At 58.6% G+C, this 21,021-nt stretch overlaps 1 protein-coding gene across 1 annotated transcript; it reads left to right on the forward strand.

Annotated features, from left to right (window-relative positions):
* Window positions 1–2,214: 2,214 nt before the first annotated feature.
* LOC119108633 (1-phosphatidylinositol 4,5-bisphosphate phosphodiesterase eta-2-like) lies at window positions 2,215–20,723 on the forward strand. Its single transcript, XM_037232243.1, is given in 18 exon segments — window positions 2,215–2,222; window positions 2,747–2,893; window positions 9,615–9,738; window positions 10,886–11,015; window positions 11,572–11,687; window positions 11,967–12,124; window positions 12,671–12,788; window positions 13,188–13,273; window positions 13,674–13,883; window positions 14,235–14,374; window positions 14,940–15,086; window positions 15,417–15,534; window positions 15,536–15,560; window positions 16,121–16,254; window positions 16,644–16,788; window positions 19,134–19,294; window positions 19,820–19,969; window positions 20,623–20,723. Coding segments are annotated over 17 exon segments (2,100 nt in total). The 5' UTR covers window positions 2,215–2,222; window positions 2,747–2,838; the 3' UTR covers window positions 20,706–20,723.
* Window positions 20,724–21,021: the final 298 nt, after the last annotated feature.

Raw genomic sequence — 21,021 nt, forward strand, 5'->3', positions numbered from 1 at the left:
CAAGCTACCATACCGCTACTAATACAGCATCAGACGTGGCCCCGGCGCCGCTGACCAAGGAGTTCCCACAACCGACTCCCATAACCATCAATAGCGACGCTGGATCGGCGACTGGGCGTTGGGTGACGTCACGCACTGTCCGGGAGGTGACGTCATATCTGATCTGCCGGTTCCGGGATTGGAGGAATGCAAGGCTCTCACGCCCGGGGTTAACGGATGTGTGACGTCACCCTGCCTTCAGCGGCAATTGTCATGACGTCATAGCACCGCCAGCTTGGCAGTTGCCGTCGTTCGTGTCGGTCGACGCTGCATCGTATTGGCTCTCTGGCTGCAAAAAGTTGCTTGGCGCGCATTATGTCGTGGCAAACAACGTTCAAGGATGAGCTGCTAAACGCGTTGTGTCCTATTGCAGCCGGCTTTGTGAACCGCGGGACGTTCCACAAAACCAGCCGGCTTCGCTAACAGTGTGCAGTGTCGGCGTCATTGTCGTCTAATGTCGAATATGTCCAAGGGCGTACCCTCGAAAACTGGAGCGATGCGGAAAAAGGTACAGTCGCAACAACGCATGCCGATAAACCCGGTGTAGCACAACCCGTGGTTCGTATGCTGTTTGTGTGCATGGTTTTGTGTTACGTCGGTCGATTACACAGATAACTACCGGTCGTCAGTAGGCGGCGCGTGCCAGGATGGCTGTAGCTAGTGCCGGGCATGACAGCATAGCACCGTCACGCCTGCGCCTGAAGCCGCGGAACCTGCGGCTGACTCATCTGTGTCAGACCCACAGTATGCTGACCGAGTACGACACCGCCATACCCGCCTCACCACCCGCACACAGCGCTGGAGTGTCGCGTGCTCCGGCGGTTACGATGCCGCCGTCTAGCATACCCGTGCCCGGAGTCCCAGTCCCTTGATCTGGCCCACGGCGCGGGCACGCCGCCAGCCCGAGCGCGGCCCTGTGACCTGTCCCGACCTGTGTGGAGGAGCGCCGAGCGACGGTCGCCAGCCGCCAGCGTCTGGCGCCGTCGGACGCGACCCTGCGCGCCGCCCAGCGCTGGGCGGCAGGGCTCCCGTATCGTGGCTCTGTCAGCCTGCCGGCAGCGTCGGTCGGAGGGGCGGGCGGCGGGTCTGTTCGCCGAGGTCAGGGGACCCCCTAGCTGCGGAGCGCTGTGAGTGCTGCCCAGCGGCGGGGTCTACTCCTCTGTCGTCCCAGTCCTGCTGGTGTCGTCGGCTGACCAAGGTGTCGTCAGACGAGCCCGTCCTGCTCTCAGCGCGCATCGCACCCGATCCCGCTCCCCGGCCAGCTTGTGGCGCCGCGCGCAGATACGGCTGAGGTGACGCGTCCTTTAGTGGGGCGGAGCCCACCCTCGGAGTCAGCGGCTCCGGGGCGTGTCGAGCGGCGCCGACGCGTCCCGAGCGGCGCCGACGCGTCCTGAGCGGCGCCGACGTCGACGCTCTCGGTCGGACGCGCTGGCCATAGACGCCGCGGTGGCCGGCGTCGGGTGTAGCTCGCCGTGTCTTCCTGTTAAGCTAGAGGCTTATCGTCGTGCACTCTTGTGTGTGGGTAGCGCGGTGTGGGACGAGTGAGGGTTGCAACAAGGGTCAGTTTTGTTAGATGTGAGTGACAGCACGTTGGAGCTGTATCGCTGATTTGTTTTAGGTAGTCTGGTCTAGTTCTAGTTTATTTCATGATGTTTTCGTTTTACGTGGGAATGGTTGTGATTTTGCATTTATTCTGCTGACGGTCAACACTTCATATTGTCGTGGCTGTCTGGCCAAAGAACGTTGTGAATGGGCTGCAGTGTAAGAAACGTTATAGCTTTGCTCGCTTTGGCGTAAACGTAAGGACACCTCAACTGACTTTTGGGTTACTTGTCGTTGCTATTACGAGCAAAGGTGGTAATTAACACGTTTTAAAATGGTGGTTTTTGTTAAGATTATGAGCTGCATCTTAATATTGCAACTTTGCTCTCATTGACTAATGACGCGCAGCAGATGTTCCGGATGCATTTTTTGTTTACTGTTATTGCCGCTGTGTTCGCAGAAGCCGTAGAGAGGAGCAAGTCGGTTGAAGATGTGATATCGTTTCTCAAGAAGGGCACCCTTCTATGGAAGGTGAAATCCCTGAGCAAGTGGTACCGAAGAAATACACCCTGGATTTTGAGCATCTCAAGATCAACTATGAGCCGTCTCATAAGCCCGTCTGTGTGGAAAAAGCACCACGCGTAAGTTTACCGGGACCGAGCTACCGTTTATTTGAACCGTGAGAACGCCGGAGCATCCGGCAGTTCGTGGTAAAAGTGATCCGTGAACGGTACTTTTGCAAGAAACATGTCGCCATTTTTTCAGGATGCTTTGCAAAAGAAGACGCTTTGTGAGCAATGGCTACGCTTCGTGTTGTATTACACGAAAGAAAGTGTATGGACTGGGCCTTTGCCGTGTCCAGGTTATTGCGGGCCTATGGGTTTAAGGGACGGAGAGGCGAGAAGTTATCCTGCCCTCCCGCAGGACAACCCGCGCCGTTCCCCAGGGAACCCGGCCCGGGCCGTCTTGCGAGCAGGGCCCCGCCGGTGCTCCGCCAAACCGGACGGGACGGGACGGGACGGGACGGGGCCGCTCTCTCGGGTGTATGGCCTCGCCACAGTGTCCCGCTGTGGCGGGGCGGTCGGGGGCCGGGGACTGTGCGCGGGAGGGAGGCGCGGGCCGGCGCCGGGCGGACGCGTCATGCTCACACAGCCGACACTTCCAGTGGACATCAGTGACATCCACGACGTTCGGAAAGGATGGAAAACGGACATCTTCAATCGCATCGCGTCAAAAGTGGAGAAGCGCATCGTTAAGATGCCGAACTCGCCTCCGCTGGTCGACGAGAGGAACTGCTTCTCCATCATTATTGGTAAGATGAATGGCTGTGTTGGTCAGACCGCGGCATCTTATACTCAACACCGGTGATGGTGCTGGGTGCTGTGCTGGGCGAGCGGTCGTCGGGAATTCGGCTTACTGCGTGAGGTGCCTAGCTCGGAGGTGTGGCCCAAGTGTGGGGAGCCGGCAGGCAGATGTGCCCGTCTGAAATGCTGCTGGCTGCAACGTGGGGAGTTGTGACACATTGCATATTCTTGCTTTTACTTATCATTGCAGCGTTTTGACGTGGCCCTTGTCTGGATGAGGGGGAGGGGGGACGGGATCGTGTCGACTCTCCAAACTGTGATTGATTTGAGGGTGGGGTGAGCAAAGTGCTTCAGAACCGTATCGTCCCGCGGTGAAACGTAAAAACTTGTACGAAAAGAGCTCGGCCCTTTTACATTTCGATTTGTAATAGTGGTACCAATCGTGGTATGCGTCGCTCACCTGGTACTGGTGGCGATCTATTCCTCCTCTCGTAGTTGCGAGAGCTGCAAGGCACGTTGCCATCTAAGAGCGGAGTTTGTCTACTCTTGTTTCTTACTACTTAAATTAAGGAACCATGCGCGTTGCCGGGACGTCACTCTTAAACGAATGGCTGTATGGTATCCCTCCCATACGGTGTCAGTGTCCCTGTACCTCTTACGCACTATCATCCTCGGAAATAACCTCCGTTCTAACGAGAAATTCAACAGTCAGAGGTCTCCCGTCCCGTATGTCCACATTGACCCAACTCTGCATATCCCCTGGCCATCGCGCTGTGGCCTGGGTACTGGCTGGATACGTCCCCACTCTGTCACTGCACTCCTGATGGATCCGTCCTCATGGGCGAAATGACTCCGTACATTGGCTCAACTGCAACCGGCCGTCTTGACTGCCGCGCTCCTGTGAGCGATTCAAAACAGCGGTGCAGTCGGAGGCGGGGTTGTTATCGGGCGCGGCATTAGGTGCGGATGATGTAACCGGTATTATCTGCGGCGCTTAGCTCGCGGTCGCCTATCCTGCGCACAAGCTGGTAATGCGTCGCCTTCCGTTGATCAGCTGCCAAGCCGTGGCGCCACAAAGCGCCACCCGGCAAGGAAAGCCGCGGAAGTCGTATTGTGGTCTGATCCCCCCCCCCCCTCGTCACGCGAGACACCACATCAGGTACGCTACAGAGACGCGTTGCCGAGCTGTCTGCAAACGGTAGGCTACACATGTGGGCCCACATATCACGCCCGTCAGGTGCGCCACGTGCCTTGTTCCCAGCGCCACCGTACGAGGTACACCGCTGCTGCCCGTGTGCACTTGTCCCTTGTGAGCATATTGGGCAGGCGCAGCATCGGAGGTGCTGGTTGGTACAAATGTTGAAAATGACATTTGATAACGCCGACTCAATCCTCAGAACGGAGGGACTATGGTTTGTTCTTGAGCCCGTCGCTACGAATCAGAGATCTGCCAAAGCTTGTTCCGCAACAAATGTCGTGATCCCATTGCTGTTCTTTCCTAAACGCATCACGGCGGCTCTTTCAGTCACGTCTTCGCCCGCCCCGATCATTGTGGAAATAGGGAAGTAGTAACAGTAATAATATTGATAGTAATCGTGGTAATAGTAATAGTGACGATAGTAATAGAAGGAGTAATGATAGCAGTAATGGAAATACCAATTCGCACCCCCGTTGAAGTCTGTTGTCAGGTTTCCAAGGAAGCGGTCGCCATCTTGCCGTTTTTCGAGGCTCACTGGACGAGCCGGTTTTTTCGAGGCTCGCTGGACGAGCCCGTTTTTAGGTTTGCTGGGCGAGCCATGGACGGCCAGAGATGTCCGAATGCCGTTTTTTTTGTTGCTTTTTTAGGAGAGGGCAGTGTCCAAATGTCACGGCTGTGTGGGAACGGAGTGATGTCGTTAAGCACCCGCGGCTGACACGCTGATGACGCTCCGATGTGTTGATACTGCGGGGCGTGAGGCGAGTGGGAGAGGTTCGGGTGTGTTTGTCACGAGAGCAGGGTGTATTTAGTGCTGTGAGCTCGCGACGCGTGAGCGGTACTCGGGTGCTTGCCTGTGGTGGGCGTAAGGGTCTTCACGCCGTGGGTTTTGCGCACGAGGGCATGCGTTTCATATGCGTGGGAATGTCGGACGACGTGCGTGACTGGCGCGCCATCTCCGCCCCCCCCCCCCCCCCCCCGGCGTCGGGCTGACCTCTTGATCTGGGGTGTTGGACAGGTCGGAGGGCGCGGTCGGGAATTGGAGGTACGGTTGCGTGGTGGGTCGTGCTTGCACCACTTGCGTTGTTCGTGTCATGTCGCTACATGTCGCCCTCCTCCGTTGGAGGCTGTTTTAGCTGGACTCGTGGTTGATTTTTGTGGCATCTACGATGTTACAGTCGGCTTGTACTTTTGCATGTGGGATTGGTAGAGTTTGTGTAGGTGGAGAATGCCTTTGGCACGTGTGGGGTTTTGTTGATGTCCTTATGTGAAGCATGTAGCATGTTCTTGTGCATTCTGCATGGATTTAAACGCACATAAACCTAGATTGGGACATTTCTTGACGATATCTCATGAAATATATGTTAGCCTTTGGGAGGCGCTCAGATATGGGATATCGTGAATATCGGAAATATGAGGATAGTATATTCATCCTCAGATATGATATGAAGATATGACGAATAAATAATATCAGAATAGGATAACCAAGGCCAGTAGTAAGATAGTGTGCAACGGAAAATCTCAACGTAAATCAGGGCACTCTAAACTTCCTGTAGCCGTTGACAGAGACCTGCTAACCTTCCCACATGCTCTGCTGTCCCAACTTGTACGCGCGGCACACGTGTGTATACTCTCCGCGCTAGCAAGTGGTTCCCATGGCCAGGCCCCCGTTATTACAGTGAGTCATCGTCACCGCCAGTGCCGTGCCGCAGATAACGTCACGCCTAGCAAGGCGGCCACAGCTCGAGTGTGTGCGCTGCTATCGCTGGCGCCTCTCGAAGAGCAGGCGAAGCGTAGTCCGATTAGGGCGTCTTTTTGTCCGGCGACCTCCGGCGGGCGGGGCTGAGGCCCTGCGATGATAGCACAGCCCGGCTGTTAGCGGGGACCTCCGGCGGGCGGGGCTGAGGCCCTGCGATGATAGCACAGCCCGGCTGCTAGCGGGGACCTCCGGCGGGCGGGGCTGAGGCCCTGCGATGATAGCACAGCCCGGCTGCTGGCGGGGACCTCCGGCGGGCTGGGCTGAGGCCCTGCGATGATAGCACAGCCCGGCTGTTAGCGGGGACCTCCGGCGGGCGGGGCTGAGGCCCTGCGATGATAGCACAGCCCGGCTGCTAGCGGGGACCTCCGGCGGGCGGGGCTGAGGCCCTGCAATGACAGCACGGCCCGGCTGCTAGTGGGAACGGCTCCACATTGTCTCAGAAGGTCCCCATTCCACTGCCATGCCACGGCTTCAGGAGGATCCGTGAGATATTGTCTTGTGAGTGATGTGGTCCGTGTAACGCACCGGCTCCAGGCAGCTGCGGGTTTGTCAAAGCTGGCCGGGTCGGTCCCACTCACCAACAGGGCTGTAGTCTGACCGCTGGGGGTGGTGGCGTGCTTTAAGCCATAATGCAAGGTTCACCATTCCAGCCAACATACAACTGGCCGTGTTAACTGAACTTTATTACCGTCATTCTGACATATCAAATACCTTTACTGGTCGCGTGAACCGCAAACGTTCACAACGAACACAGGGTCATACCGTGGTCTACGCTGACAGCTTATGGGTCATGTGCCTCAGTGACTTTGGAACGGAAACAACAGCAAAGGCAGCGATGGTGGGGAGGGGGAGGGGGTCTGTGTTCCCAGTGTACTGTGGTAGTACTGAAGCAGATCCAGAATGACGGCTCGGATGGGAGCAAGACTGGGCGTGAATGACAGGATATTGCGCATGACTCTGATCGGATCATATTTTGCCATGCTGCATTGGCGTACGGTAAGGCTGTGGACAGCTGCGGCAGTTGCTACTGCTGCCAGTGACCCAGTAACCCAGAAGATGTTTAATGTTGTAAGTTATGCTATCTTATGAGCAGTGAATGTATTTATCAGCATTTATTTTCGCAGTTCTTTGAAATTGGTCCCTGTAGATGCCAGTCCTTTGAATTGTTTGTTCTGGCTACGTCCGAACTGGAGAACTCTGGCAATGGTGAATCACCGAGGCTTGTATTTGACAAGCCAGGTGTGTTGGACTCCGCTTGGTTTATCGTCCACGTGTTTGGGGTTCTTATCAGCACCACGCGTCGGAATTGTATTGCGTCGATTGAAATCATGTTCATTGATTATCTGTGCACGTTGTAAGTGAGGCACGTGGGATTTGCACGAGAGTAACTTTTGAATTATTACAGAAATTGTTGCCGCACAACTGATGTGCATGGTCTCAGTCTGTCCGTTCAGCTGTAGAAGTGGCCAATCACTGGCGAAGAGCACCCTCACACTGCCATGACTCATTTCTTCTGTTAACCGAAGAGAATCGATAGAGAAGAGCGTTTCTAAACCCTCCGGAGACGACCAGATGCGGCTGACGTGGCTGGTTTTGCACCCAGTTCGTCTGCGATGGGGAAGGCGCAGGTCCAAAAGGGGGTGGCTGGCGCGAGGTGAGCAGTGGGCGCGGCGCGCTCGCGTTGCGCCGTGTCCTTGTGCTCGTCCTCGTCCTCGTCCTCGTCCCAGGCCGGCGGCCGAGCCCAGGCAGCAGACGCGTCGGCCGCGGACGGGCTGTCGCGCCCGGGCGGCGGCTTTGTGACCGAGCGCCGTGTATTTGCTTGGCGTTTGTTTTGCCGTGCCCGCCTCACTACATAGCTCACGCTGTTTGTGTTGGCTTGTAGGCGATCACTTCTTGGTCGGGCTGCCATGATGTTATTTTGACCAGCCGCTCGTGCTTTGTTGCTGCAGACTGGGGCTGGCCGTGTTACTCAAAACTGAACGTAAACCGAGGGAGAACAAAATTGCGCCACCGTGCAAGGGCGTACACAAGAGGTGGCGCCCGGGGGGTACTTTTCCTCCGCTCCCGTATCAGGTTTAGTACACGTATTGAATGTGCTCGAGCAAATGTTAACTCTAGAAAATTCGGGGCAGGCTCATTGATAGTAAGTAGATTAAGAACGCGCGGCCTTGTTTTACGTCAACAAGTTCTGCGCGTATGCGGCACGCTAAACTAGGTTTTCAGTAAATACTTTAGGTTGCGCCCCCCCCCCCCTCGCAGATCCCCCGCGTACGTCCCTGCCACCTTACCTTCTCCGTCGCAAGTATGGGATTATTCCAAAGTCAGCCCTCTGGGATGTACCGTGATAGTGGTTTTGCTGGTTTTGGCACACGCGCTACAGGTGAATCATGGGTGTCGCGGATGGTGGAGGTCAAGGCATAGGCATACATGTCGCGGCGTGCGGTCCAAGCCTAGCTCGCTTTACAGTCTTGCGGGCATAGGCGGACATCTCGGTCGCTCAGTACTACTCCAGGTCTGTTGAACTCGCGAAGCGTGGCAGACGCTCGCGCTCGGTATGAGTGCCGCGGGCTGTGCAGACACTGCTGGACCTCACTCATCCACGGTCTCCAGATGCATTGTGATCTGGTCGCTGGTCTCCCCTCCCTTCCGCGTCTGTCTCGGCGGAAGAGTTCCGGGCATGCTTAGTTTTTTAGCGGATGAATGAGCATCAAGAGGCGTTTTAACATAGCCAACCCTACGGCTTTTATCGTGCCGAGCGGGACATATGATGAGCGCAGGCGAAAACTAGGAAAGAACGTCAGCAATCGGGTCTGGATTGGCATGTTGCGCCTTCTCAGGAAAGGATCCCCGCACAGAGCAATATTTGGGTTTAGGGACGCTTTAATTGCCTTGGTCATTTCGCTCCCCACACGGAGCATTTCTAACTGGCTTGAGATGTGTTATTGGGCCCTTGCATCCCCCCACCCTTGTCCCCACCCTCGGCATAGACCGCTGACACCGCGCCGTGCCGCCGGGGACGCGGCGTTCCCACGTGTATAAATCAGCCGCTTCAATTGCCGCCGCGTGTGATTGCCTTGTCTTGCCTTAGCTGCCCCGTCCAGCCCAGTGGACCGGGCTGGAGCGGTGGCGCTTGCTCGTGAGCATTGTCCGTCAGTATGGCGTGGCGTGCTGCTGGGACGGGCACTCGGCGGCGTGCCAGCGCGAGCCTCTGCGATGCCCTAGCCGGCCTGCTCGCAGCGCGCTGACGGCTGCCCTGGTCGTCCGGCTTCGGTCATCACATCACCAGGTCCGGGCGACCGCTCTGGTGACCGGGGGCTTCTGGTGATGTTCCGGCTTTTTGTCTTCTGCTTGTGGTGGTGTAGTGGTGCTATAGGACGCCTGCCACTATATTTAGCGTTGGTTCGCATTCTGCCTGAATAGCATAGTCACTTCCCATTTACGTGGTATGAGCATGTGGATTTGTCGCTCATGTTTGTCAATGATTTTGACCGTGAGATTCGTGGTTGGAAGTGGCCCATTTCGGTTCACATGCTTACTGGAAGTATTAAAGATCGGATGGTGTAGTTTTACGTGACCACTTCGCCCTGCCTAGAGCGTGTTCCGGTGTCTGCTTGCATCCGCCCGAGCGTCGCCGTCTGGCCGGGTCTCGGCCCCTGTTTCGGCCGCCCTGTCGGCCGTGCACGTGGCCGTCCGACCTTTGCGTGCCCCCCCCCCCCCCCCCCCCCATTCTCCCCGGCTCGTGTGTGACGGCGCGCTGCCGCCGCCGTCGCCGCAGGCACCAACAAGAGCTCGGTGGACCTGGTGGCGCCGGACGAGCACGTGTGTGACATGTGGGTGCGGGGCCTGCAGCACCTGGTGGCCGTCGTGCGCAGCCTCGAGCAGGAGAAGAACTACGACAGGTGAGCCGATGCGCCGGGCTGGTGGCGCGCCGTCCGGGAGAGTGGCGGGAACGCGCGCCGAGCATGGCGGTGGTGGGGACGCGTCTCAGCGATGCACGGCTGGTGACGGTATGTTCCCGGTGCGGGACATTGGTGAGACGGGCGCTCCGGCTGGCTCGCCCGCTCGTCCCGCTCTGGCGTTGGCGCCGTGCTCACCCGCGTGATGCAGCCTGCCAGGTGCCGGGACGGCCTCCAGGCGGCGACACTGAGACTTGTCTCCCCGGCGGCGAGACGACTGGGCCGAGGTGCCGCCAATTTGGCAAACGTGAGAATGTTGGGCAGTATTCTCTGTAAACACCCTGGAGAGCATTCCTTGTAGTCGCGCTTTTGTTCGAGCTCGGATATTTATGAACCCCTTAGAGTCAGTAAGCGGTTGACTTTAGCGAGGCACAACGCACGCAGTACGTCGTGCGTACACCGTTACCCCACCAGAGTTCGTTTAGGGTGAATCTGCCAATCTGCCCTTCTTGCGCAGCAGAGTATGGTACTTTTTGTCGGCCTTTCGCGATGGCTCGTTTGCAGCTGTATCGTACTAAGAGGGATCCACTTTTTGAAAAGCGATGAATTCGCTCACGCTCCTAGGCCATGCCCGCCCTCAGAAGCCCAGTTAGGGCCTGCTATGTCAAAGCTATCACTGCCGCCAAACCACTGTAGCAAGCATAGGCAAGTATGCGGCAATACATTGAGCTAAAAAGAGGTTTTGACTAGTGTGTGGATACGATTTTTGATCGTTTTCGTCTGTTGTCAAAATGAGGTTATGACTGGGAGGTGTTTCAATATTCGCCTCTTGGATCTCGTGGACGCGTCACTCGACGGTGATAAGCCCTGGCCGGTGAGGACTGCTGCCTGTGTTGAGGACCGGTCACTGTGTGACAACGATCCACTGTGTGACGAAGGCTCGTTGTGTGACGACGGCTCGCTGTGTGACGACGGCTCGCTGTGTGACGACGGCTCGCTATGTGACGACGATCCGCTGTGTGACGAAGGCTCGCTGTGTGACGACAGCTCGCTGTGTGACGACGATCCACTGTGTGACGACGGCTCGCTGTGTGACGGTGGCTCGCAGCGTGACGTCCTTCCGCCGCTGACGGCCGCCGACTGCGCGCAGGTGGCTGAAGCGCCAGTTCCAGTCGGCTGACCGTGACCACAACGGCGTGCTGACGTTCGACGAGTGCCTGGACCTGCTGAAGCAGCTCAACATCCAGCTGGACAAGGACTCGGCTCGCCAGCTGTTTGACGTACGTCAGCGCCGGCCGCGGGACCCGGCCAGCTCCGGGCTCTGTGGCCTGGTGCTCGCATTCAGCCTGCCGGCGGTGTTTAGGGACGAGATCTGTTGCGGCATATTGTGTCATGTGGTCGTTGGGACGTGAGGTATTGTGGTTATTTGGGTCGTTTGTTTCGCAAATGCCTGTGGTGGGTGCATGTTGGCGATGAGGGAGGGGTGAAAAGGGTGATTCTTGATGACTAGTCTGGGAAGTGGATGGGGGTAATCTTGCCACTGCCCCCTTTCACTCCCACATAACTGCAATAAGCTCAGGTAGGGCCGAATTTGTGACTGAGCGAGGCCATGGGGTATTAAAACTACATGCCCACAGGCATTATTTCATTAGTATTTGTGACTCCGTGTGTGATCTGTTATAAAGTTTCCCATCGTCTCTGGCCCGTTGAAGTTGCTGTCCTGCACCTGCCGTTCACGTCGGGGCTGCACCCAGACCATGCTAACGAGTGCGTGCGGCGCCCGGCTCCGGTGGCGCCGCCAGCTCCGGCCTGACGTATGAGCCCCGGCCTCCGCAGGCGGCCGACACCGACAAGCGGACCAAGGGCGACGAGGCGGCTCTGGACGACCAGGAGTTCGTCGCCTTCTACCACAGCCTGCTGCAGCGGCCGGAGCTGGAGGTGATCTTCAACAGGTGCGCCGCCGCGCCACGGCAGAGCCGGCGGTCGGGAGGCCGGCCCGGGGGGACTGGGCGCGACAGGCTGGTGTGCTTACGTACGATAGACTGAGGGAACTGACTTCTTCGTATCGGGTGGTGCCCGCGCCAGAGCCGGGCGCATGTCCATGCGTATGCCCGCCTCCTTAGGGGAGGTTGCCTTTCTTGAACAAGATCCGTGAGCGCGGGCCGCAATGCCCGTCAACACATCACCCGTATAATCACAGCATCATCATCGCCCGACGCGCCGTCCGCCAGGTACACCAACAACGAGAAGCTGATGACGACTGAGGAGCTGGCCGACTTCCTGCGCGGCGAGCAGAAGATGAAGGACGTTTCGAGCGATTTCTGCCGGGAGGTGATCGAGACGTACGAGCCGTCCGAGTCCAAGTATCAGGGCCTGCTCTCGCTCGACGGTCAGTGATGGCGTCGCCCCTGCGCGGGTCGGGCGCGGCGCGGGGTGCCACCCGCGACCTGACCTGACCTGACCTGACCTGATCTGACCTCAGGGGTGAGGGTGCCGTGTCCGGGGCAGTGGTTTGGGGAACAGCGTTTGTCTGAGAGACGCGTAAGTTCCGTGACAGGTGACAGGTACTACTCAGTTGTGCCAGGTTAAAGCTGTCCCAGTTCCATGCAGACGACTGTTAGAGGCCGTTCGTCAGTGCCGTCGTTGGTCAGTGTGTTGCGTGTTGGTGGTTGGCGTACGCTCAGTGCTTTGCGCTGATTAAGTCCGAATCGTCCTCCCGTGCCGGTGGTTTGTCCCGTTGCTGAATGGGCCCAAAGCAAATTTTTAAAGTGCAAAACGTAAAGTTGAAAAGCGCACTGTCGTGTTTCAATGTCATGCAGATATCGCCTCCACTTTCTAGACTGTACGCGGCCGATGCAGGTGAGTGTCACTGTTGATGCCGGTTGCCCCGCGCTCAGTCGAAGGCTCATCTCCGCCGTGTTCTGTCCGGCTGCAGGCTTCCACATGCTCATGAGCTCGAAGCAGGTGCACATCTTCAACCCGGAGCACAGCCTGGTGTACCAGGACATGAAGCAGCCGCTGGCGCACTACTTCATCGCCTCCTCTCACAACACGTGAGTGTCGGCGGCGGGCCGCGCCGTCTGGTGGTGTGGAGTCGCGTCCGGCCCGGCGTGCAACCCTTCGGCTCCATGCGAATTGTTTGTGGTGACCAGCACTCGATGGCTTAGTACGTGGGCAAGGTATATATGGGACGTTCTGATAGGGCGAAAGCGGTGTCCGTGAGTATGGCCCAGACGTTGCCACGTATCAGTGGCATTAGATTAGAAAGCAGCAAAGCATTAGATTAGAAAGCAGCAAAGCATTAGATTAGAAAGCAGCAGTGACACTTTCATTAGAAAATATGCGGCGTTATTCATTATTATGAGCAGGACTGTGAGTGCTGTCCTGTGCTTACGTCAGTCGAACGCCTCGGACCGCCACGCACGCGGTCTGATGACCCCGACCGCCCCCAGGTACCTGCTGGGTAACCAGCTGACGGGGATGTCCAGCGTCGAGGCGTACATCATCGCACTTCAGAAGGGCTGCCGCTGTGTGGAGCGTGAGTGACCGCTAGGGGACGGCCCTTGCTGGGGTGGGACGGCGGGCACCGGGGGCTCCACCTAAGCTGCAGGCTGACGTAGAGGGCTGTGCACGGGGCTGGCCTGAAACGGTTGCAGGTGTTGCATGATTTCGCGATTTCATTACGTGCAATCGTGCATTACGATTGCACGTGATGCACGATTAATGATTTCTCGGCAGTGCCTGTTTTTCCCGTCTTATGTCCGCGCCTTGGGCTCGGGCGCTCGCCTGGCCAGGGTCGACGCCGCGAGACGGGCCCGCTGTCCTCCGTGTCACGTCTCAGTCCTGGTGAACCGATGCTCGGCGCGGTGTGAGGCGTGGGATCGCCGAGCCGGTGCGGGGGACGCGACGAGCTGACGCACCCCGCTCGCCGCCCGCAGTCGACTGCTGGGACGGCGACGACGGCGAGCCCATCATCTACCACGGCTACACGCTCACCTCCAAGATCCGCTTCTGTGACGTCATCAGCGACGCCATCAAGCCGTACGCGTTCCAGTACTCGGAGTACCCGCTGATCCTGAGCATGGAGAACCACTGCTCCGTGCGGCAGCAGGAGAAGATGGCCCATCACCTGAAGACCATCCTAGGCGGTGAGTGGTCTTTTTGGGTGGTTTGTGCAGCGGGCGGTGAATTCCCGGGCATCACTTCTGCGTATTTTCTAAATCAGTGAGCTCGTGTTCTGTTCCATGTCCTTAAGGTCTGCTAAGAACGTGCTACTAGGTCGCTTTTTGTCAACTTGCCAATAGTAGGAGCTCATTGCTTTGGTGGTGATTGCATTGGTGAGGCTGCGTGCTGGGGGTTTGTCTGCGCCGTCCCACGAAGTACATCACGGTCCCCCCCCCCTCCCCCCCCCGCTAGCCGTAATGGTCTGGCTGTCATGACGATCCGAGATGTGGTTACGGCAGCACGGCGCGCCTGACGCTGCCGCCGTGCTGCCGCAGACATGCTGTACGTCCTGCCGGTCGACGAGTCCTTGGGAGCGCTGCCTTCGCCCGAGGACTTCCGCAAGAAGATCTTGCTCAAGGCGAAGAAGCTGCCGGCGGACAAGGAGAAGACGGGCCTGGGGGCCTTCCAGCAGAAGGTACAGCTCATGGGGGCTCGGTGACGCCAGTTCTGGAGGCCGGCGAGTGACTCCACCTACCCAGGTCTACCGCCCCACCACGGATCTTGGTAGCGCCTGTCCTTGCCGAACGTGCGCTGCGGTCGTCAGCCATGAGTTGGCTGTTTTGCCGCTCCGGCTGGCAACACCGTCCGTTGAACCGAAACTGGGCGCCGCGGTAGTCACGTGATGACCACAGCACCCTCTCACTTCTCTGTCTTCCTCTCTCACTCTCTCCGTAATTGCAACTGTCAGCAGCGGCCCGGAGGACTCAATCCCACCAGACTAACCCAAACCAGGCCGAGGAGCGGGCTGGATGTCACTGGTGATGCTCCGTGTTCTGGCTTCGTTATGCCGGTTGTCATGTGTTGTCGCCCTGGTTTTGTCGCCCCGCAGCGAATGGCTTTGCTGTCAAGACACTGGATCCCTAAACATGTGGAACCCATTAAGTGAGCCACGTCCCTGTCGTCGACACGTCTGCAACATCCTTGCGGCGTGCTCTCCGTGTTGACATCGGATTCCCAGCCACGTGACTTGCGTTCCCCAGGTGGGCGAGCTGATCGACGGCAAACCGCCGCCGCCGGCGCAGGAGCAGGACGAGGCCTGCACCGTGGACGACTCCGAGTCGGACTGCAGCGCGCCCGAGGACGAGGCGGCCGGGAAAGAGCAGCAGCAGCGTCACCTTCACGTCAAGGTAGGTACCGCCGCCGCCTCACCGGGCAATCCGCCTGACGGCGTAGACACACAACAGTGCAGCGAAGAAGGATGCGCCCGGATGTACACAGGGCTTGGTGACCGGCACGCACTGCAACTTCGCTTACCAGCTGGGTTTGGCTGGTCGTCAGTCGTGGTGATCGGTGCGCATGTAGTATCGTTGGGTTGTACGAAAATGGCAGGCGCCCCCCCCCCCCTCCGGAATTTTTCGCTGCAAGTTGTGGCCGTGGTTGCGATTGCTGGCGTTTTCCGCTGTCGGCTATCCGGGCATAGCCACCGACTCCAACGTCACAGCTCGAACTCCCCGCAGGGCAAGAAGAAGAAGATGATAGCGCCGGTGCTCTCCTCGCTCGTGAACTACATCAAGGCGGTGCACTTCCACTCGTTCGACGCCTCGCTGGCGGCCGACCTGTGGTGGACGATGAGCTCCTTTCGGCGAGAGCAAGGCCCTTGGGTGAGAGCGACACACGGGCGCACATGGTCCTCTGTAGCAGCCGGGGCGGCTACCGCCGCGCGATGCAGGAGTCCATTATCGGTGGAGTATTTCAGTTGTTTTCGGGTTGGGCAGCGGCCCCGCGGGTCGCGGGCTGTGGGCCTTACGCGGTGATGGATGTGGGACTGGTGCGTTCGTCGCGATCCGGCTCAAGTCGTGACCTGCTGATTGTCTGAGAGCCGTTCAGTCAGATGCGTTCTGGCGGCTCTGGCGTGGGCGAGTGAGAGTCGTCTTTGTGTACGGGCCGTGGAGTCGTGGCCAAGTTGTTGCGAATCACACGCGATCCAGATACTGGGCAGTGGCGCAGGCCACGGGGCGCGGTCCACGGGTGGCGGCTGCGACGCTCCAGCGCTGAACACCTGTTCTCAATCCCTTCTCCACCCTCGCAGACCCTTTACCACGGATGCGCTCCTTCCATTTTGTATCGGCCCCTCCTCCGCGATCGCACTCCCACAGCCTTCACAGTTACGTGCGGCGACGGCCACAGCTTCGCCTGCTGTATACGCTCGTCGTCCCGACAGGTTCGTGGATCAGCAGGCGGCGGCGCTGGTCGAGTACAACAAACGTCAGCTGAGCCGTATCTACCCGAGCGGCAAGCGGCAGAACTCCAGCAACCTGAACCCGGTGCCCTTCTGGAACACCGGCTGTCAGATCGGTGGGTGGCCGCCTCCAACGGCATGCCTTGCTGTGGTTGCGACGCCGTGGCCACCTATCTGTTCTCTCAGCAGAATTCCCCTTGGTGCTAACGTTTCTGTGAACTTAAAGCAGAGACAGCGTACATCACTGCGTGAGTAGCAATGATACGTGTCACACAGAAGTTGTGCTTAAACGTGTGAATTTCATGTCTTACACACAGCTTTATCTTCCAAATCGCTGCAACACAGTGTTATGTTTACGCTAGGCTAGAAGTTTAATGGTCTGTAGGGGTGGCTGCGTGGTCGCGTGAGCTGATGCCCCGCGCTATCCTACGCCCCGCGCCGCCGCTCCCCGCGTCGCCTGCGTCGTGCGCGACGCTGCTGACGGCGCCCGGCCGTCCCCCGGCAGTGGCTCTCAACTACCAGTCGCCGGGCAAGTCGACCAGCTACAACCAGGGCATGTTCCGACGCAACGGCGGCTGCGGGTTCGTGCTGAAGCCGACCGTGCTGCGCTCTCCTGACTGGTTCGACCCGACCGCCAGCCCCGGCGACATGTGAGTACGCGCCGTCCGCTGCGGCTGCGGCTGCGGCTGCGGCTGCGGCTGCGGCTGCGGCTGCGGCTGCGGCTGCGGCTGCGGCTGCGGCTGCGGACTGCGGCTGCGGCTGCGGCTGCGACTGCGGCTGCGGCTACGGCTGCGGCTGCGGCTGCGGCTGCGGCTGCGGCTGCGGCTGTGACTGCGACTGCGGCTGCGACTGCGGCTGCCGCTGCCGCTGCCGCTGCCGCCGGCAGACTGGACGTGACGGGTCGTGGTGGAGGTGTGCTCGGGTATCGTATCTGCCTGGGGGTCCAGGCTGGCTAGCGGTGTTGGTCTCGGCTGGACGTGGTGCGGCGGTGAAGTGGGCGCGGTCGTGGAAACAACGGTCTCTGTAGTGTCGCAGGCCGTTCCAACCGGATTTGGGATTGATGTGATCAAGAAAGGCGTTACGCACGTTTCTCGGAATTTTTATGCTGTTGCCCTTAAAGATGCCTACACAATGATAATTATTGACCTTTCTTGTGCCAGAAGTTGTTGGTAAGCAAACAAACTTAAAAAGCTACCATAAAAAGTAGACTTTTGGTTAGAGATCGGGACGAGAGTTTCATCGTTGAGAGACTCCGATACTGATCTCTGCTTTAAATGACTAAGCCTTTTAGTATGGTTGCTTGGCTGTTCACGAGTATTCCGGGACCATTTTATGCCAGTTATGATCACTCTGAGCTGTTGCATCATCAGCAGTATTGAACTGGACGTGTGATGGTAATGCCCTTAATAAAGCTAAGAATTTGCCAGCACGTGGGGCAGAAAGGTGAGAAACAGTCCGTACATTGAATTTAATGTCATTGATGGTCGTACGGTACGGCTCTCACGCGATGCCCAGGCGTCGCGCCATGCCTGTTTGGTGCATACCTTGCAAACAATGTCCTGGCACTACCGCCCGAGTGGCCTAACTTGCGGGCGCCGGCCCCACCGTCGGCAGTGTTTTGGAGGAGCGGTCGGTGGGAAGACCGCCGACGCCTCCGCCGCCGCCGTCGCCGTCGCCGTCGCCGTCGCCGCCGCCTCTGCCTCCCCGGCAGTCGTACGTGCGCCGAGCCTTGTGCGGCTGCCTCTCCTTCCTCACGCTGACCATCCGGCCCTGGATCCAAACCACGCCCGGCGCCTGGTACCTCCCCCTGTCCGGGTCAGTCCTCGTCCTGCACGCGCCCCGTGTGCCAAGTGCCGTCCCGTAGCGTCCTGTTGTTTTCGCAGGCTTCTTTGTCCTGTATCACACTCGACACCGTACCGCTACGTTCACGGGCCTCTGCCCTCGTATCGCATTCCACGTTGCCCCTGTGCCTGCCGGTCACGAGATGTGCCTGGCGCCTCGTCCCGCGGTCCGCGCTCCGCGCCCCGCGTTGTCCGGGTGCATGCGCTTCTGTTGGCTTCCTTTTGGTGGTGTCTGGTCGTGATAAGCTCGTTGGCTTTTGTGTGTGGATGCAGCATATGCGGCATGGTTTGTTTTGCCCAAAGGCATCGCTTGCAAGCCGGAGGTCCTGTCTCGTGTGATCTTTTGACTTGCGCGATTGTGCGCCGTGGTTCGTCGTCCTCGCACGTTTTGGTGGTGGTTGTTCCGTGCGCTTTTCGCTTGCGCTTCGTTGTATAGTGACAGCTGTCTGCTTGAGCACTGTCAGGTCGGCAAACGCCTGTGAATATGTGGACAGACCCAATTGGTGTCTCTGCCGTCGATTATTTGTGCTGAGTTTTGAGCTATCTGCCACTTCGTGCGCAAATATTAACCGTCGTCTGCATCACGCTACCATCCGATGTCGATGTTCTTGGGAGAAATGATGTAGAGCTATCCTGAGCGTAGCTAGATTCTTCCACCTCTCACGATATATATATATATATATATATATATATATATATATATATATATATATATATATATGTAAATATATATGCATACATACATACATACATACATACATACATACATACATGCATACATACATACATACATACATATATACATACATACATACATACATACGCCTCTCCCACCTCGGATCCTAAGAGACGCCTTATTCCACTGCCAACCGATTTAACATTGACCTGGTCGCTCGTCAAGACCCAGTCGACAGCTGGGGAACTACGGCATCCTTCGACTTTCTTATCATATCTCCAAGGAACCGGTGGGCTGTGTAGCGGGATGATATATTCCCCGACTCATATCCTCACTTGCCGACGACATTCTAGCCAATCTCGGGCCGCCCTCCACGGGGCTCAAGCCACGCCTCACGCCTGTTACGAGTCATGACCGACGCAAATTTCGGGGCGTGACCCTGGCCGACCTCAGGGCGTGACGTCACACGGGTCGGCAGGTTCCGCCGGACCCTGCAGCTGCGCATCATCAGCGGCTCCTGCATCCCCAAGCCGCCCGGCTCCAGCCTGTACGACATCATCGACCCCTACGTCTGCGTCTACGTCACCGGCCACCCGGCCGACGAGGGCAAGTTCAAGACGGACGTCGTCAAGAACAACGGTGGGTGCACAGTGCTCCCCTCCCCCCTCTCCTATGCTAGCTGAAGTGGCAGGCGGTTTGGTGTCCCACGAGAGACGAACGTTAGATCACGCAAGGAGAAAACAACATGAGGGAAAATGCCTCCGATGTGCGAAAAGCTGCGTGCCTGCGTTGTTCGTTGTTTTACTCGCACACCGCGCATCGGGTGATATCACCATTTCTCTACGTCTGTGCTCGGTCAGTGCGTAGCGCCAGGTAGGTGCTCTGGAGGCCACGGAGACTGGCGCTGTGACCCCGTGGCGTGCCCCGTTAGATCACGCAAGGAGAAAACAACATGAGGGAAAAGCTGCGTGCCTGCGTTGTTCGTTGTTTTACTCGCACACCGCGCATCGGGTGATATCACCATTTCTCTACGTCTGTGCTCGGTCAGTGCGTAGCGCCAGGTAGGTGCTCTGGAGGCCACGGAGACTGGCGCTGTGACCCCGTGGCGTGCCCCCCCCCCCCCCGCCCCCTCCGGCCCGCTGACGACACGGCCGCGCTCGGCAGGCTTTAACCCGGTGTGGGAGGAGCAGCTGACGATCCCGGTGCACATGCCGGACTTCTGCCTGCTGGAGCTGGTGGTGCGTGACCACAGCACCACCGGCTCCAACTACGTGCTCGGTCACTACTGCATGCACTTCGACGATCTGATGCCCGGTGAGCGTCGAACCCGGGCAGAGCGGAGCAGAGCAGGACAGGACAAGACAGGACAGGACAGGACGGGACAGGACAGGACAGGACAGGACAGGACAGGACAGGACAGGACAGGACAGGACAGGACAGGACAGGACAGGACAGGACAGGACGGGACGGGACGGGACGGGACGGGACGGGACGGGACGGGACGGGACGGGACGGGACAGGACAGGACAGGACAGGGCGGGATAGGACAGGGACAGGTGTAAAGGGAGGACAGGAATGTGGGCAGGGGCAGGGGTATGAGGAGGATTCGCCCGATCCTCCTCCTCGGCAGACCTCGCGCTCCGGTTTCGGCGCTGTGGTTTGGTTTGGTTTGGAGTGGGGGTCGTGCTGTTGCCACGACGTGACGTGCTGACGGTCATTTGAGCTTGGCGCGTTGTTCTGTGCTAGCTCGAGCTGGTACTGACTTGTGCCGTCGCCTGTTCTATGAACGCTGCACATTTTGGCTCGCCATTCATTCCAAATGGCTTTTGACGATGCCGTACGGAAACGTTGCGTTCTGCTGTAACCGGCTTGCGTTCCTTCAATCTCGTGTATGGATGCGTCTCAGCTGCACGAAGCTGCTTCGGCGCGGCAAACTGGCCCGGAATGAGATGTTCCGTGTCCGGCAGGGTACCGTTACGTCCCCCTGGAGGACGTGGAGGGTAACTCGCTGAGCCCGGCCTCGCTCTTCGTGCACGTCAGCGTGCAGTGAGAGCCGGGCTGCCGTCCAGCCGGGCCAAGCCGTGCTGTCGTCCAACCGGGCTAAAACCGCGCTGCCGTCCAGCCGGGCCGGGCCGCCGGTCGCCCTCCGAGCGGACGCCGCCTGCCGCCGCTCGGGCAGCTCTGGGGACGGGCCGCACCGTGCGAGCCGCGCTGGTGCGCCGCCGGCTCCAGGAGACGGTCAGCTGGTTTGCCGGCCCGTGCTCAGGCGCTTAATGCTGGCGGCCCGCGCGCAGGCCGAGACACGGGGTTCTATGACGCTCATGTGTGTATGTCTGTGTGTGGGGGGGGGGGGATCAGGGCTCCAC

This window comes from Pollicipes pollicipes, unplaced genomic scaffold, assembly GCF_011947565.3.
Source record: "Pollicipes pollicipes isolate AB1234 unplaced genomic scaffold, Ppol_2.1 Scaffold_6686;HRSCAF=7923_pilon_pilon_pilon, whole genome shotgun sequence".
Taxonomy (NCBI): Eukaryota; Metazoa; Arthropoda; class Thecostraca; order Pollicipedomorpha; family Pollicipedidae; genus Pollicipes; species Pollicipes pollicipes.